The sequence below is a fragment of the Trachinotus anak genome, unplaced genomic scaffold (assembly GCF_046630095.1).
Source record: "Trachinotus anak isolate AG129_WGS33_773 ecotype Australia unplaced genomic scaffold, CSIRO_AGI_Tana_v1 ptg000001l, whole genome shotgun sequence".
Classification (NCBI taxonomy): domain Eukaryota; kingdom Metazoa; phylum Chordata; class Actinopteri; order Carangiformes; family Carangidae; genus Trachinotus; species Trachinotus anak.
In genome coordinates this window covers 5,211,304-5,228,615 of record NW_027273852.1, presented here as the reverse complement: position 1 = coordinate 5,228,615, position 17,312 = coordinate 5,211,304, and the positions used below count along the sequence as shown (strand labels likewise).

The 17,312-nt window shown below is 41.3% G+C and overlaps 1 protein-coding gene and 1 long non-coding RNA gene across 2 annotated transcripts; one reads left to right on the top strand and one right to left on the bottom strand.

Moving 5' to 3' along the window:
- Window positions 1-1,053: 1,053 nt before the first annotated feature.
- vgll3 (vestigial-like family member 3) lies at window positions 1,054-3,985 on the bottom strand. Its single transcript, XM_071505752.1, is given in 5 exon segments — window positions 1,054-1,654; window positions 1,780-2,331; window positions 2,454-2,820; window positions 3,542-3,662; window positions 3,664-3,985. Coding segments are annotated over 5 exon segments (1,233 nt in total). The 5' UTR covers window positions 3,816-3,985; the 3' UTR covers window positions 1,054-1,613.
- A 7,967-nt stretch (window positions 3,986-11,952) lies between these two features.
- LOC139637099 (uncharacterized) lies at window positions 11,953-16,540 on the top strand. Its single transcript, XR_011694536.1, has 3 exons — window positions 11,953-12,080; window positions 14,903-15,066; window positions 15,970-16,540. It is a non-coding gene; the product is annotated as an uncharacterized lncRNA (long non-coding RNA).
- The last annotated feature ends 772 nt before the right edge of the window (window positions 16,541-17,312 follow it).

Genomic DNA, 17,312 nt, shown 5'->3' with positions numbered 1-17,312 from the left:
TTGATTATGTCAGGATGGGTACATTTAAGGCTGGTCTTGGCACCAGAGCCAACTGAGAAAGAAAAATGTATTTAGAGCAGAGCTTTCAGGGTTCAGTTTCAGTTTGAGAATAAATCCATGAATTCACTGGAAACCAGGTCATAGCTTCATTCACACACTCAACTAAATACTTTTTTAGGAACATAAGCAAAAGGAAGCCAAATGAAACTTAACTGTGACAGCTGAAATGTGTCTCTTTCTCTGTCTCTGTCTCTGTCTCTGTCTCTGTCTCTGTCTCTGTCTCTTTCTCTGTCTCTGTCTGTGTGTGTGTGTGTGTGTGTGTGCATGCATGTGCGTGTTTGTAGCGGAGTGTGTGAGTAGTGTGCCACTGTCCGACAAACTTCCTGTCCAGACAGGAAATGCATTCTTTGGTATGTGTTCATCAGTCTGGGATTGTGTGTGTTTGTGTGTGTGTGTTTGTGTGGAGACAGACAACAGACCTGTCATGGTACCTCGCAACAGCCATCTGTGGAATGCAGCCCACTTCCCTTTCTACTACAGTTCATCTCCCGTCAGGTCTGTGATGGACAATATATTGTTTACCAGCATTTATACCTGATACAACCAACAGAGTGAGGATTCCTATTCTGAGCAACAACAAAGTAGGTTAGCATTAGATACAGTTTTGAGTTTACAAAGTGACCTGTGATTGGGTCTACTGGGAGCATCCTCCTATTCACATTAACCTATAACCTGTCGTGCCCTCAGTAATGAATGTTCTCAGCTGAGAGCGTGTGGAATGCTAGACATCAGTGTGTTTTATGTTTTAGAACAACAAACATTACCTGTTTTTACAAGAGGCTGCATAGAGGAGCTGAGATTTTCTATGATGCAATGAGGTGCAAATTACAAATTACTGTCTCTTCTCTTCATTTTCTTGAAATAAACAGCCCATAATAAGTAGACTATAAACTTTAGTGATGAATTTAGTTGGAGGTGTATATTCTGCTCACATTCCACACGTGTTTGGAATTAATAAAACCAGTGTCTGAAAAAGAAAAACCCATTTGCCAATACAGTTTAACAAATTTATTTCTTAAACATAAAGAACCAATATTTACACTACACATTCCCCTAAGACAAAATAGTAAAAGTAGCTTTCAGGCAACAAATGAGCAGAAGTCATCCAGCAAACAACAACTTAGCATGGCAAAACTGTACAAAAAAAACCATTTACAGTCATCAACAAACATTCACTGTACAAAGGAAACTGTGGATCAAAATGAAGCTCTTGAAACAGAACCACTTGGTCTCACATTTGCATCAAAAGGAGTTTTGTGCCGACAGAGAAGAAGAGGCCTCCCATCCTTAAAGCTAGTAGTCGGTTTTTATCGTTCTTCAGAGGCCTTGACCTGAAGCCAAAGCATTAGATCACTGTTGTTTAAGTCCAAAGCCTGAGTTCATCTCCATAATAAGTTGTGTGGACAGTGCAGGACTCATAGTCTAAGCTAACAGTTAGCATTCTATATCTACATTTACAATACAGTGCTGGTGTTGCAGCCATACACGGATAAAGCTACATAATAGATCCTTTTATTGTGAACCCATATTCCGTCTTGTCATTAGTACATCAGTTAGAACCAAACTGACGTCTTTGCTTTGGTCTGATCAAGAGCTGCAGAGAAGGAAAGAAAGAAACAAGGTCAAATCATTATTGTGATTGTTAACATCTATTGCACAAGTTGGAATACATGTGAAGTGTGACAAATACTTATAGCTGCATTGTTTTGTGGTATCTACCTGAGTCATATGCCTCCAGAGATCCATGTAGGGCTGAAGGGGTCCATGAGACAGAGGTGGCCGTTGCAGGACTGTTGCTGCTGGGGTCCATCTCTGTCTTCACCCCCTCGTTGTGTGAGGAACTCCCTGTGTTGGCAGCTGGCTGGTTCTGGTTCCTAACACCAGGCAGCAGCAGTGGATTAAACCTGGGATCCAATGCTGCGCTGTGGGCTGGGTATGAATGGAGCATTGAGTGGTGGTGCCGGGAGTGGATATGGGCGTGGGGGTGAGGATGGTAGATGTCATGGACATTGGGGTAGCCGCTGGTGGTCTGGGGGTTCAGGCTGTAGGTCCAGCTGTCGGGGAGGGTAGCCGGAGGTGGGAGGCTGGCCTGGGAGAGCACGTGGCTGGCCCACAGAGCTCCATCTGGGTGGTTGAAGGATACGGGGCTGGGGGAAAAGTCTGGGTGGACTGAGACAGAGACTGATGGGAGGCAGGAACTGGTCTGGGATGGATAGGTGCTGCCACTGTTCCAAACAGAGCCGCTCTGGCCCTCAGAAAGAGAACCACCATCTGCAACAAACACACCACAAAGATTGTAATGCTTGAACATGTTTCTTTGATCTTCAATATTTTAAATGCTTTATAAATAATTTCCTCTGTGAATACTATTTCAGATTTGCTGCCCCTCTCACCTTTCCATATGCCAGCAGTGGCTGAAGCAGACTGCTGAGTCACTCTGATTGGCTTGGTCTCGCTGTTGAAGGTGCTGGACTGACTGAGAGCCCGGGAGAAATGCTCATCGATCACGTCACCGATGTCGCCTTGGAAGTACGTGAACAAAACGCACCGGGAGCTCAAGTACTCTGCCTCTGCTGGCTGAGCAGTATCCTTCAGCTCCGAATCAGATGTCAGTCTGCGGCCTGACTCGCCTCCAGGACCGTGCTGGAGCCCCTGATCCCTGGACAGCATCCCTCTTCCTCCTCCTTGCTGCTGCTGCTGCTGCTGCTGCTGCTGCTGCTCCATACACTCCTGCATCTTACTGTAAACACTCAGCTTCCTCTGGAGGGAGAGACAGACAGATCCAGATAGAAAAGACTTTATATTTTAAGATCAGCCAGTTAAATCAACATAGAATACTGAGCAAAAATCTTACTCAGTGAAACAAAATGTTACTTTAGGTGTTTCATATTTAAATAGTGTTTACTCTTCATCATCACATGTCGGCGTTTATTCGAGCTGGCAGCAGCTTGGGAGTTGTGTGAAAACAAGTTTCTTTTTTCCCATCCCGCATTCCAACTATTTGTAAAGCCCAATGTGCCGCGTCCACATTCCTGAGTGACTGACCGGCTGTCATTACATCACCGTTTGACCACAGGATTAATAGTTCCGTGTCATTACGCCTGACCTGCGGTGAATGCCGAGCCCCAGACTGGAATTTAATCATTCAAAACTGACACTGAAGTTAAGAGGTGTGTGTGTGTGAGTGTATGAGACGTAGCCTAAAGAAAGTTTGGGGTGATGTTCTGAGCAGAAGTCAGAAAGCCCTTAGGTGAAAAACGAATTGATTTTAGGGCTGGTGACGTTGTCCAGCTTCTCTGTGGTAGCCTGCATGCAGCTTACTCAGTCTTACAAACTCGTATTAGTGTCTTAAATAGTTATTGCTATCGGTTATGCTGTGAAAATAAAGTTTCTCATACTCACTCACGCTTCTTACTAGATCTCAAAAAGCCAGTGTCAGTGCCCCTCAGCAGCGGCAAAGTTTCAACGGTGAGTGTCTCACCTGTTGTTGCTGGTGATGGTGGTTGTAGTACGTCGCCTTGTACGCCGCTGCAGGGAGGTAGTGCGCTCCATAGCTTTGGTGGTACATCACATCCAGGCAACTCATAGCGACGGAGCGGAGCGGTTAAAAAGTAGAGAAGGTCTCTGGAGAGAAACGCACACAACACAGCCGAGGGCGACTCTCCCTGAGACTTCAGACGGGTTGTATCCTCCGAGCCATCGGCCCCTCCATATATGCCCAAACGCATACAATGGCCATGTCCTCCAGTTTGCATACAGACAATGCGCCTCCCGCTGTGCGCTCCACCAGCACCACCCGGGACCACAAAATGGATCAAAACGGTATGACACACACGCACTGTATCCGACAAAAAAAAAAAAAAAAACACCCTTCTCTCTGACAAGTTTTTAGACCGCTTCTGATTGGGTGAGCATTCCTTTCCCTCTTTTCTCTCTTTCTGTTTTGGAGGGGAGTTATATTAAGAGAGGGCTGGGGCCGTTTACGCACGCCCACCAGGGAAGGGCCTGCATGGCGCAGTGGAGTTTAACAAGGCACCAACACAACTATGCCTCTAAAGGTTCTGCTCCTGGGGGCACCCATTCATAAAATTTTTAATGCACTCATAGTATGCTGCAGTTGTATGTCATATTAAGACCTCACGGTTCATAGCAGAGACCTCTGACCTCAGGACTGTGTCAAAGCTCAGAATCAGGGCCATAGCCAGGAGTTTGGAAATGTTGAGGTCATGAGCCCAATCTGCTCCACCCAGAAAATTTTGACCAAACACCAAAATGTCACAATATCATTTAACTTTTATTATTATTATTATTGTTATTTTTATTATTATTAATTTTGTTAATAGTTTGTTGTTGTTTAACTTTATTTTATTTCCCAACATTAGGTTGTTTCAAAGCTTTATTTGCAGGGAATAGATTTAATTCTTCAAAAAGCTGATTTAAATGAAATGCACTGAACTCAGTGAGAACAGTGTGTCCTCTGCAGCAACAGGTGATATTCAAAGGCAGGTGCATTTAAGTCAGTCAAAATCATTTTTAAGGAACTGTTTTGATTCTCACCCTTGAGATGAAGCTTTATGGTGTCCACAATGAAAAGCAACAAATCAAACAAATACAACCTTTAAAATTCTTGCTAGGTGTATTTATTGTTGACCTTGCCCCCCCCCCCCCCCCCCCCCCATGGTTAAATAATTGTGATTGTTGAGGTCATTCATCACTGCAATGTCTAATGTGACTGTTCCTTGTCAGTTTTCCCTCTTTGAATGAAACTCATTGACTTAGTTGAGCAGTTTGCTGCCACCTGTTGGTGATGTCGGTGACATGACATGAGTTGTCAGTTTGTCCTTCAAGGACACATGATGTAAGCCACAGAAGACACATCCACATCATCTACGCAAGAAGGAAATGTTATTTGCCAGTTATTTGCTTTACGCAGATTAACTCGTTGTTTTTGCCAGTTCAGTGGTCTTGGTCAAATATTAATTCTTACAGTTCTTTTCTACCATTACACCAGTTGATAATACGGTATGTGCCTCCACAGATACTAGTATACTAAATACCATGTTTCACTCTGAGCATACTGCCTCCCACTGCACTACAGCAAGCGACAAGCATGCCGTGAAAGGCAGAGAGTACATGTGATTACCATGCAACTGAACCAGAGAAGAAGATGAAAACCTGAGGGGTGATAACTCTCTGCAGCATTTTTTCCCACATGGAAAAACTCTCAACTGTATGTTGACCCCTGCTTAATTTCAATGATAGCTTGATCAACTGCGTTGTGCCTGAGCCTACTGCTAAATTGTGCTTATGTAAAGGATATCACTATGCATTATCTGACCTTTTCTATGGGTGGAAGCACTTCAAGCCTTTCCCATTTGCTGCAGGGTTGGGGAGGTGCTATGTCCACCTTTCCACTACTAGTGCTAGAAAAACCTGTGAAAAACCTATTAAAATTTACTGAAAGGACAGAAAGGTGGGGGTTCATCAATAATGAATTGTCTATTGCTGCAGAAAGAACTGTAGGACAGCATACTGTATCCCAGTTCCTTATACACAAACCTCCAACTGGGTTTGAATACTTACAAATAATAAGACAGCTCTAAGAATCTTGAAAAAATATATATTAGCCATACATTATAAAGACTTTACATTTAAAGTGGGAAGCCACGCTAACATCATTACCCTGTGAATGGTCCATCCTTTTTGCAAATGTGAATTGGATTTAATTTAACATTTTGGCAGATGTTTTTATCTAAAGCAACTTACAAGTGAGGGACAACACTAAAGCTTCAGTGCAGTAGGTGACCTTTGAGTACTAAATCTGTTCAATAATGTGAAGTGCCAGGAGATCAGGTAAAGAAGTGCACAGAAAGTGGACAGTAACTACTGTTAGAGGTGTTAGGAGGAGAGGTGCTCTCAAAAGAGATCAGTCTTCAAGATTCTTGCAATAGAGAGGGATGCCCCCGCTCTGGTATTTGGTAGCTCGTTCCACCATTGTTAAACCACAAACAAGAATATTCTGGACTGTGATCTGGCTGCCATCCCTGCACATAAGGCAGGGATGGCAGCACTCCTTGGAGGAACACAGTGGCTGAGAAGCAGCATAAGCGTGTATGCTAGAATTTACGTAAATGGGTGCAGACCCAGAAGTCACTCTTTAAGCAAGCAACAGTGACTTGAATTTGAATCAGGCAACCAAGTGGAGATCAGGGCAGTGGAGTGACATGTGCCCTTTTAGGCTGATTAAAGACCAGATGTGCTGCCACATTCTGGACCATCTGTAAGTGTTTCTCTGTTTGTGAATGCAGGCCAACCAGAAGAGCATTACAGTAGTTGAGGCAAGAGATCACCATGGCATCTACCAAGAAGTGGGTGGTGTGCTGAGTAAAGTAAGGCCTGATTTTTCTTTTGTTGTGCAATGCAAAGTGGTTAGGGTTAAAGAGGTGGTTAAAGACAGCTGGGCATCAAACATGACGTCCAGGTTTCTCGTGATCTTGGTTGGGAAGAGAGAAAGAGGCACCTTTGATGTTGCTATTGTGATGGAGAGATGGACTGACCAGCATAACTAAGACTTCAGTCTTAGTGAGGTTTTGTTTGAAAAGATGTTTAATATCTGAAGGTGATATAATGAAGGTGGTGTTTCCTCACCAATGTGGATATATCTGAGAGACAAGCCGAGAGACAAGCCAAGATCTGTACTGAGACCGTGGGGTTATCTGGTGTGAAAGATAGGTATAGTTGGGTGTTGTCAGCTTAGCAGTGATATGAGAAGCCATGCGAGTGGATAACTGGACCCAAAGAGATGGTGTATATTGCAAAGAGAAGGGGCGCCAGCAATGATCCTTGGGGAACCCCTGTGGGGATGGACTGAGATAAGGATGTTTGTCCTTGCTGTGACAAATCAAAGGAGCATCCAGTGAGATAGGATTCAAACCAAGAAAACACTTTGCCCAAGATGCGCGTATTGGACAGTGCAGACAGTCGGATATGGTGGTTCACTGTGCCAAAGGCTGCTGATAGGTCCAGCAAGATAAGGATTGAGGAGCTGCACCTCTAGCTGCCCTTAGGGCTTCTGTCACAGACAACAGAGCAATTTCTGTGGAGTGACCGCTCTTAAGCCTGACTGATTTGGATCAAGGGTATTTCCTGTAAAGAATTCTGGTTTCCCACAGCCATTGGAGCGTTTATCACATGTGTAATTGCTGGCAGAGGGGTGTGAGATGTGGCTTGGAGGAGGTTGGCGGGAATTGGGTCCAGTGCACATGTAGTAGGACAGTTACCAGTCAGGAGTTTTAACACATCGTTCTTACTGAGAGGGGTGAATGAGAGAAGTGATACATCATTGACTTGGGAAGATGGAGACGCACATGTAGTGGGTGTGCTACATGTTACACTTTTTGGAGCCTTGCTTTCAGCTAGAGGGCTGAATGAGGAAGTTGATGAGCTATTAACTGAAGGAGTCAGAGAAGGGCATGAGAGCAGAGGATTGCTATATGTTTGGCTGCCAGTACACTGCCCTCAGAAAGAGGGCTGACCATGGACAGTGATGTGTCCTTAACCTGGGGAGATGTCTCTGAGTGATTCAGAGAATTGGCTACTGATGGCCACCATTTTTTCAATACAGACAAAGATATCAGTTCTCATTTAGTAGAAAACATAATTGCTGGATGGTAACAAAGGTAGCATAATTTTTGAATGAATGAAAGGGTGGATGGCAGATGTAAATGTAAACAATCATGTTGTGTCTGGAGTCACTGTGAGCTTTTCTCTGTGTTAAACTGTGTTAAGCCTGACCTTAACAAAGTGCCCAGTGTGTCTAAACATAACCACAAAGATGTTTAACAATGCTGTCATTAAAAACATTTCCACATTACTAGAGAACGTAATCTGATCAAAATTACATTTTGTAAAACATATATATACTCTTGCAGTTCAGCTGTGTACATACATAATTTTTTTTTACCTCTTGTCCCTGTTCAGTGAGCATATATCAATGTACTATGTCTCAATACCAAGGAGTCAATTCAAAACACTCAACCTTTCGGGGTGTAATAAGGGCGAATATTCTTTGAAATGAAATACTTTTGAAATCTGTAAGTGCTCTGCACTGACAATTAAAACTTTTGAAAGTGTATGTCCTTAACCCCTCTACCATCCTTGGGTGCTTTGGTTTTCTTGGAGAGAAGGCTGGCCTTGATGTTGTCCAGATTACATAGTATGAGCAAAAGTGATTTGTGAACAAAAAAGAAAAAAAAGGTAACTAATACAGCTGTTGTGTTTGACATAAAAAGTGTTTATTTAAACATGAGAGCCAGCTCCATCTTATACAAAAGCAACTATAACATACCTGTATTTTGCAGTCCTCTCTGTAAAAATTAAGTTGTTTAGACATGTGCTTTTCCTACTGTGAGTTTTTTTCTGCTATTCCTCTAAACACATTATTTACAATAGCCTACATAATACAGACAATTGATAGAATTTAAGGTAAAAGACTTGTGTATTGTATGAGAGCCATTTAAAAATAATATTTGAAAAAAAGAATATTTGCATTTACGCATTAACGCGAAGCGACAAAAAACAATTATTAATAGAATTATTATAAAAAATGCTTCAATGTCTGTATCAGAGACATATATTTGTCACACTACTTTTCATTTTAATATTCTCATTCCTACCTTTCACCAGATCACGATCACGTCTCCTAAATGTTTAGGAAGACAAGATTTATTATCTATTCCATGATCAGCCCTGCATGCTCTTGTTGCCACGTTTGATACTTGAGTTGCCAGATCTGATGACAATTCAAGGACTATGACAACTTGGTAACGTTAAGCCATAATTTTCACTCATGTTTCATTCACTTTGATTTCATAAAGAGAGCGTGAATTATTCAGCCGCAAGCTGAAGGGGCTGAAGTGGGGCAGCATTTTGGAAGAAAGTGACTTACACAGGAATAACAAAAACATTTTTTTTGTTCATGATCGTGATAAGAAAAAGTTACAATTAATATCATTAAAATCTCTTCAGATAATAAGGGTGGAAAACTGAATCAACATGTTTATGTACTCCTTTGTAATTTATTCAAATTGCAATTTCTAAAATGTCAAACATGCAAGCTCTCTGTGTGTCTCCCAGAATATTTGAAATGGTGTTTAAAGAATAGTAATAGCCAGCGTGTGCTGAATTCACTAATTAATTCCACAGAAAATAAGCAAAGAAAAAAATCTCTCACAACAGACATGCAGAAAGGTGACTGGAAAGATTTTAATAAACAGTCAGTATCAGCCCCATAAATCATTCAAATCCTGCTTTCACCTGCATTTCCTGACCTGACAGATTGCTCAGTGTGACACTGTCAGCAGACAAAGAGACTGATTATAAAAATCATGCAGAGACGGCAGAGTTTGTCCACGTCTCCATCTAGTGTTCTCATACAGGAAGTCTCATCACTCGCCGTCTCTGCTTTGGAAGTGGGGCAGTGGAACACTCAGAGTGATGCCTAGAGACAGTGCAGGAAGTATCAAACACACTGATTTAAAGTGGTATCGCATACACATTTGCGCACACGCTCATGCCATCGTGCACACTTGATAGCACATGTTACAACAGACACAAGTTCTCTGACGCAGACCCTGGACCTCAGGGGTTTTCCAGCAAACATCTGGAGCAGCCTGTGCTTCCACTCCTCTGCTCCTTAATGAGGCACAGAGATGATTATTAGTGGATCTTTTAGAGGGGATTATGGAGGGAGGAGAAGGGTATAGTACTGAAATTAAATTGGAGTTAGAGAATTGTTTGCTTTTCCTGCTGTGCACCCCTCAAAGAATGAGGGACACCTCCAGTGCTTTAGATCTAAAGAAATTTTACATGCTTAATAAACTTTAGATCACAGACAAATTTCAGTGAAACATTCTTCTCTGGGAAGGATGATGTTTTGGGGGTAAAAAAAAAAAAAAAACAGGTCACAAGTGGTGTGTCCCAGATCTAAGTCTCAGAGGTAAAATAAGAATTTAAAAAAAACACTGAAATTCCAACCCTTCAAGTTTTGAGACACTGACAATTAAAAATATTTTCACCAGTGTTAATGTACAACGGGTTTATAGTCAAACTCCCTTTCAGCAAAAAGCGCAGTATCCTGCCAAATGATTTTTTTTCTAATTAAAAGATCGATCTTTTTCAACCTTACACTGCAGCCCTGATGAGGCAGGTGTGAGATAACGCTGAGTGCTGCTGATGATGATATGTCGCATTAAGCAGAGTGCAGCATCATGAGTTTTGTGGTGTGGTTGCTCTCATTCTTCTGCCCTGGAGAGAGTCTATAGAAACACACACCTGCCCGGGCTGACTCTCTGGACAACCTGAAGATGTGGATGACAATGGTGATGATGATGAGGGTGCGATGCACAAGGCTCTGGCACACAATCAGGCAAATAAATGAATATGGAGCACATGCTTTCATATGCACATGCATGTCTCTTTACTATGCATTAGTTTGGATTCTCAACAGTCATTTCTAACTGGACATGCTAATATTTTTTTTCGCATTTAATATTTCAAATTTGATAATTGCCCTTCCTAAAATTACAGTTTTTATTTTAGTGCTTAATCCAACACAACAACACTAAGACAATGTGGTAGTGTTTAAGTCTGCCCTCGCCCGGTGTCTGCTGGGATTGGCTTTAGCCACCCCGCGACCCTATACGTAAATAATGGATGGATGGAAGATAGTGTTTAAGTGATGGCTTTACAACACCGCTCATTTAATATTGAATTGTCATACACCTTACATTTTCAATTTTGTTTTTAATCTCTGCCACATTAAGAGTACTCCAATGATGTAGTATTACTACAACATCATTGTGCTCTGTAAGATGGACCACAATTACGGTTGGACGATACAGCAATAAAATGACTCACAGGCAGGTTTGGCATGTGTAACAGATGAGGCCTTTTATTCATCCCTCTTCAGGTGCAAGCATCACCCAGCATCAGAACAGCAACACACAAGTTGTTAAAATGGTACCTTTTTATACTGTGTATTGGCTAATGACCTCGGGAGACTCCACTCACAGGGATCCAGTGCCTGCTCACATATTAACACACCTTTCTTTTCTTGCAACCACACACACACACACACACACACATATCCTCACACCCCCATACACACGTTCACCTCCTCGCTACCAAACGAAACAAAACCCCACATTACATCTACTACAATAAAATACACATCTCTAAACCACCCTACACCAATTTACACTTGGTTACCCCAGGAACCATAAAACATGGGGTCCATTGTCTGGGGAAGCCTTTTGCCTGAGCACCCTGAAGACAAAGAGACTGGTGAGTAGTTAACACACTCATTGCACCTTCATATATTTATTGCACATACTACATATTATATCAACCGTTACATTCTTTTGGCTCAACTCTAAGCTCATTGTTTTATTCCTTAAAACATGGCTGCACATTTACTCCCATGACCCTCTCTTTCAGGTGGAGCTGTGTGGCCTACACAGCACCTGCCATCCAATCACAATTAAAAAGTAACATGGATAACTATGATAATAACTATGGAGACAAATATTCCAATCAATAGTGCAAGATCTAGCCATACAAATGTGCAAAATACAATGTTATCAAATGTATTGTGCAAATCTTCAATAAAGTGTTGTTGTTCCTATTAAAGGCCTTGTGCAATTATTGAAGTGCATGTGTTTCCATACCCCTAACAGTCAAAAGTGCATGGTGCCATATTTACAAAGTCAGGTGATGAAGCGCTCTTTGTCACATGCTCATAATGGACAAAGACCAGAAAAAAAAGTATCAAAATTGATGCAGAACCAAAGATATGATCTTATTTTATTTCAGGCATTATTCTTCATTGTCAAAACCTGGAGCCTACATTACCCACAATGCAACTGCCAATGGTTTGGAGATTCAGGTGTGCAAAGGGCATGCTAGTGTAGCCTCAAGGTGCTAGCCTCAAGCAGAGATAAGAGGTGGGCTACAGAGGTCGGGTAAGCTCACTTCTTTCCAACTTTACACTACCATGTTTTTTGGCCGGACTGCAACAGTGGGGTCAGCCCTATAATCACAAATGTCTGTGAGTGACTGAGTGAGTGATCATAGCTGAATGATCATATTTACAACATTGGTTAGCCAAATGCCATGTGATTGAGTTGAAGTTACCCACTGGTCACTGCTCTTTCAAACAGAATTTCTGAGGGAGACATTTGTAGCCTGCAGTGTTGCCAATTTTGCACATCTGCTGTTAGATTTTGAGACTGAAGTGCAACAGTGGAGCGGGACCTTTATTTACCTGAACTTCTGAATGTAACAAGCCTTTATTTCTAATTTTCTCTGTTTGATATGTATGATTGGTCATAGCAGTATTTTGGCGCGAAGCCTTGTTTTGATTTGCTCCTCTTAAAGCCACTACATTATGCATTTATTCAAACTCAACACTTCCTGTAACCACTTCTGATTAAAAGCTCAAAAGCGTTTCAGTGGATAGCAACCTTTTATAACAGGGCTTTTATTGCTGTGCTGTATTGTGACTGAAACAAGGCTTCGTACTAAAATAGTGGCATAACCAAATTATACATATCAAACAGATGGAGGACCTACTTCTAATACAAGTCTGCCTCAAATAAATGCCTGTTATCTTCTGCAGTTGAGGTAAATAGATGCCCCATGATGTTGCAGTTTTAAAAGCTGCTGTATTAATATTTGAGCATGGAGAGTAGTTGAGAAGCAAACAGATAAAAGGCTGAAACCAGCTGACACCACGCAGAATGCAAACATGAGGCAAAAGGTCATTTATCTACTTTTTTCAAATTCTTTCACATATAATACTCATCAAAACATCTAAACTGATGTGTAGAATTGGTGAAATTCCCTCTTTACGTCAAAGAAAATTGACATTCAGTACATGAAGAGCAAATATGTGGCCAATTACCTAACTGGTGTATTGTATTATATTATATATATTCTATGATTTCACATATACACACATGCTATAGATGTGTATCTGCCTGTACATTCAAGGTGGATATCTGCCTGCTGTTGCTGCTTTAGTAACGCTGTATTGAGATAAACCCCCTTCATCGTGTGTGTCAGAGGTGGGGGGAGGACTGCAGACATTACAGCCTAATTAAAGAATCATTAGTGCATCTCCAAGTAAATGGAGTGATGCAATATGAGTGGATTTTTATTCACTGTCATATCCAGAAGAAAACTCTACTTATACAAGACTGTTTCTAATTTAAAACTATACCATGAGTCTTGATTTATAATTCAGTTTGAATAAGACACAAAACAACATGTTTGGATCGTTTCCACTCCAGCATCACTCTAATGAGCAAAAGACAGTCATTTGTAAGTTAATGCAAATGGAATTTCCGTGTGAAGCCAAAGGGAAAAACACTGTTATAAGGGCTTTTTTGTCAAACAAAAGCCACACACTTTTCCTTATTCATTATCTCAGTGATCTCATATATTCAGTTTTAATTGTTCTTGTCATTATTGCACATTTTATAAATGGAATTGAGAGTTTTAATTGCCAAGACTAGACAAAGAAAAGTACTTCATTTACAGAGTGTCTGACAGTCTGTACCCACACCGTCTGTCTGTTAACAAAGTGACCAGTGGTTCCCGCAGTCTCAATGCTGACCTTGCTTAAAAAGCAGATAATTGCTTCATCCTTCCTCCAGTTTTAACTCATATTCTGCATGTGTAAAGATAATGGAAACTGCCCAGGCTGCCCGGCAGAAGTTAATGAGATGATGGAGACTCAAAGACAGGGTCATATTTATTCACATTCATTCACCCCCCACCACCCCCCAGTATGGGCCAATCTGGGAAAAATTTTCCTCTAAAACAAAAGCTGGACATGGATTTAAATGCGAAACCTGAAAATCCACAGCAAATTGCAAAAATATACTATTTATGCAGAACATTTGTATTTATATTTTGCTTATGTGTGAAATTAAGCTTACACATTCCTTTCCTGAACATTTAGCACTATCACTTTTCAGAGGTAAATTTTGATGCCTGGTTTAAACAATGATATGGGGAAGAATGTCAAATAGTGTCATATTATCTGTGACTGCAGTAACATCTCATACAGACAGGGAATAAATGGAGACACTGGAAGCTTCTTTCAATGTGCTGGTCTGGTCTTGTGTGAGATCTTGCTTTGGGGATCCAATCATTGTTTCACCTTGGCAAAGACTACTGATATCACTCTTATACAATAATGGTTATTGCTTAAAAATGCATAGTCTTTTTACTTTTCATAAGAAATAAATACTAAATTGAGATATGACATGAAAACTATTCAGATCTGCTGCATATTTCCTTCTAGCTTAGTCTTATTTCCCCTCTTTTGCAATAAAATGTTGTGCTTATGCTGTTTGTTTCAATTCAATTCAGACAACAAATAAGTTAGAATAATAGAAATACCAGTGAGTAACCCATTGCACTGGAGATACTGAATAAGTGTAAGGAAAATATGAAACAGAGGCTTTTTCTTTTTTTAACATTTAGTATTTAATATGAACTCACCTTATGCACCTGTCCACCTCTCCTTACAAACATCACTGACTCCATATGGACACAGGATTTGCATCTCATTTTCCTTTCTCACACATGCACTTACTTACTTCTCCAAATATGCCATTCAGAGTACAGACATCCACAACACTACTGCATGTACAATATGTATTGTCTGTACAAGTATATCCATGCACTACATATTGGATATGTGTTTGTCAGCGATCTGACCTCCCAACTTTTTTTCTGTTTTCTCCTCACACAACTCCTCAAACCACCTTTGCAGAGTGAAGAACTTGTCCTCCGTTGCCCTTCCAGTTGTAATGACTCTAATTCCCTCATGCTAATGGTGTGTCTGCGCCTCAGCCCCTGCTGGGACCACCAGCCTACTTCTTGTGGTCACAGCCTGGCCCCAGGGCGAGGAGGACCACAGACTGCAGAGACAGAAGAGTGAGAGAGAGAAAGAGAGGGCGATAGAGGGTTGTGGTTTGATGCATGTAGGATCTACCCTCAGACAGATTGGCCTCCTCAGGCAAAAAAGACCTGTGGATAAAAGAGGGCGTCATTGAACCGTGTGTGTGTGTGTCTCACTGAGTGTGACATCCAAAATTGGCGCCAGCAGCGGATTTAAACAATAACACCTCGCTGTTTGACCTTACTCACAAAACCAACACCAGCACATGTTCATATGTATAACTGCCACACCAGCATCTAAATGCTAAATCTGCGTGCTTGTTTGTTTGTGTGTGTGTGTGTGTGTGTGTGTGTGTGTGTGTGTGTGTGTGTGCGCGCACTTTGTGGGAGGCTGAGGCAGTTGGGGGTAGCAATGATGATGAGCAAACACTACAGGGGAGAATAAGCTCTCATTACCCACAATTCCCTGATGCTGCACTGCGCCGGTGAGCGCGACTAGATTCGTCCCATGGGCAGAAATGAGTGGAGTCACTCACTCGATTTATTAGACCATCCTAAACTCCCCTGCCCTGTGCCTCCCCTGCTGCTATCCCCCCTGTCGTCCTCCTGCCTACCATCCCTCTGTGTCCTCCCCTCTCTCAGTCTCCCGCTATCTTCCATATGTCCTAAACCCTCTCCACCACTCACATAATGAGCGAGAGCTATCAAACTTCTCATCTAGCTGAAATCTCAAACAATTTCCATAATGAAATGACAATTTTAGTGTCATAACCACATAGCCCCTCTCACAGCGGCAGTGTCTAACATTTTCCAATGATCCCAGACTTTTTGAAAACCTTGTAAAATATATCTTCTCCTTTATCTTTACTCATTCCTCTCTTCTTTTCTGTGATTTTGCCCTCTCTTCTTGTCTGTCTTTTATCCCCCTGGTACTCCCAGTGCCTCTATCTGCCTTTCTCCATCTGGATAGCAGTGAAGTATCCATCCATCAGAGAGAAGAAGTGCTGTTGAAATCCCGGGCCTCCCATCACAGGCCTTTGTCTCTCTGTGTTTGCATACAAACATATTTCAGCCTGCTTACATGTCAGTGGCACGAGGCAGAATGCAGCATATAGTCATATCTTATACCCTATTATGATTCAGGATTTATGCCCGATAAATATGGGAATGAAATACACAACCTGTGGAGGCCTAAGGGAGGTTTGTTGAAATTCTATTGCAAATGACAAAATAGAAAAAAAAAAAAAAAATGGCATCCACAGTTGTGCTGATGTGTGGGGTGGATATTGCCCCCCTGTTATTGTAAAAAAAACATAAGGCACCATTGAGTCAGGATTGCCTCTCTTTGTTGGGGTTGTGATGGATATGAAGTTGTTGAGTCTGAGACATTTTGCAATTTGTCAAGCCAAAGTAGAGCAAAAGTTATGTGCAAGTGAAAGTTTATGTGTTACCATAATTTATGTGTCTGAATTACAGTTTGTTTTGGTTGTGAGAATAAATGGTGGTTGGAAACATGGAGCTCTTGCAATTTTTGAGGTTGTTAGGAATAAAAATTGATGAGTGGTTACTGGGTGCAAAATTTGTGTTCGTCTTTTTCAGAAAAAAAAAACCCCCAAAAAAACACTCACGGCTGGACCCAACACTCAGTTTCATTTTTGGAGCACCATGAATGGGTTTATCTATGAAGAGGAGAAAAAAAAATGTTACCAGCGTACAGCAACTCCACAGTCATTTAGTGACCGGATTAGAACGATTTGTTCGACGATACCTTAAAGCTGAAAAGCTTGATGTGCTTTATAGCTGCAACTCCCACTGATTGTGCAGAGATCTCATTTCACACATGAACGTCTCTCTCTGCTGCTTCGAGTGTGTGTGTGTGTCCATACACTCTGTAGTTAGTGCCTTAACATTACACGTCTGCTTGCCTTGGGCTAGATCACAGATAAGAGAAAAAATGTAAGAGATAGAAAGTGGAGGAAGAAGGGGAGAAAGTGGTGCAGAAAGAGAAGCATTCCTACACATTTTATTTATTTATTTTATTTTATCAATAACTTTCCTTTATTGCACTCACTAATACAAACTCTGTTGCACCAATATCCACTACCTATAAAAAGGTAGTGGATATTGTTTTCATTTTTTAATTTTTTTACATTTTTTTTGTGTTGTTTTTTTTTTTTTTTTACTAGGTTTGGGGGTGTCTCTCAAACATTAACCATGAAAAATCTTCACCTTGATGATATTAACAAAATCAGCAATGATAGAAATGAAGCACATTCATAAGG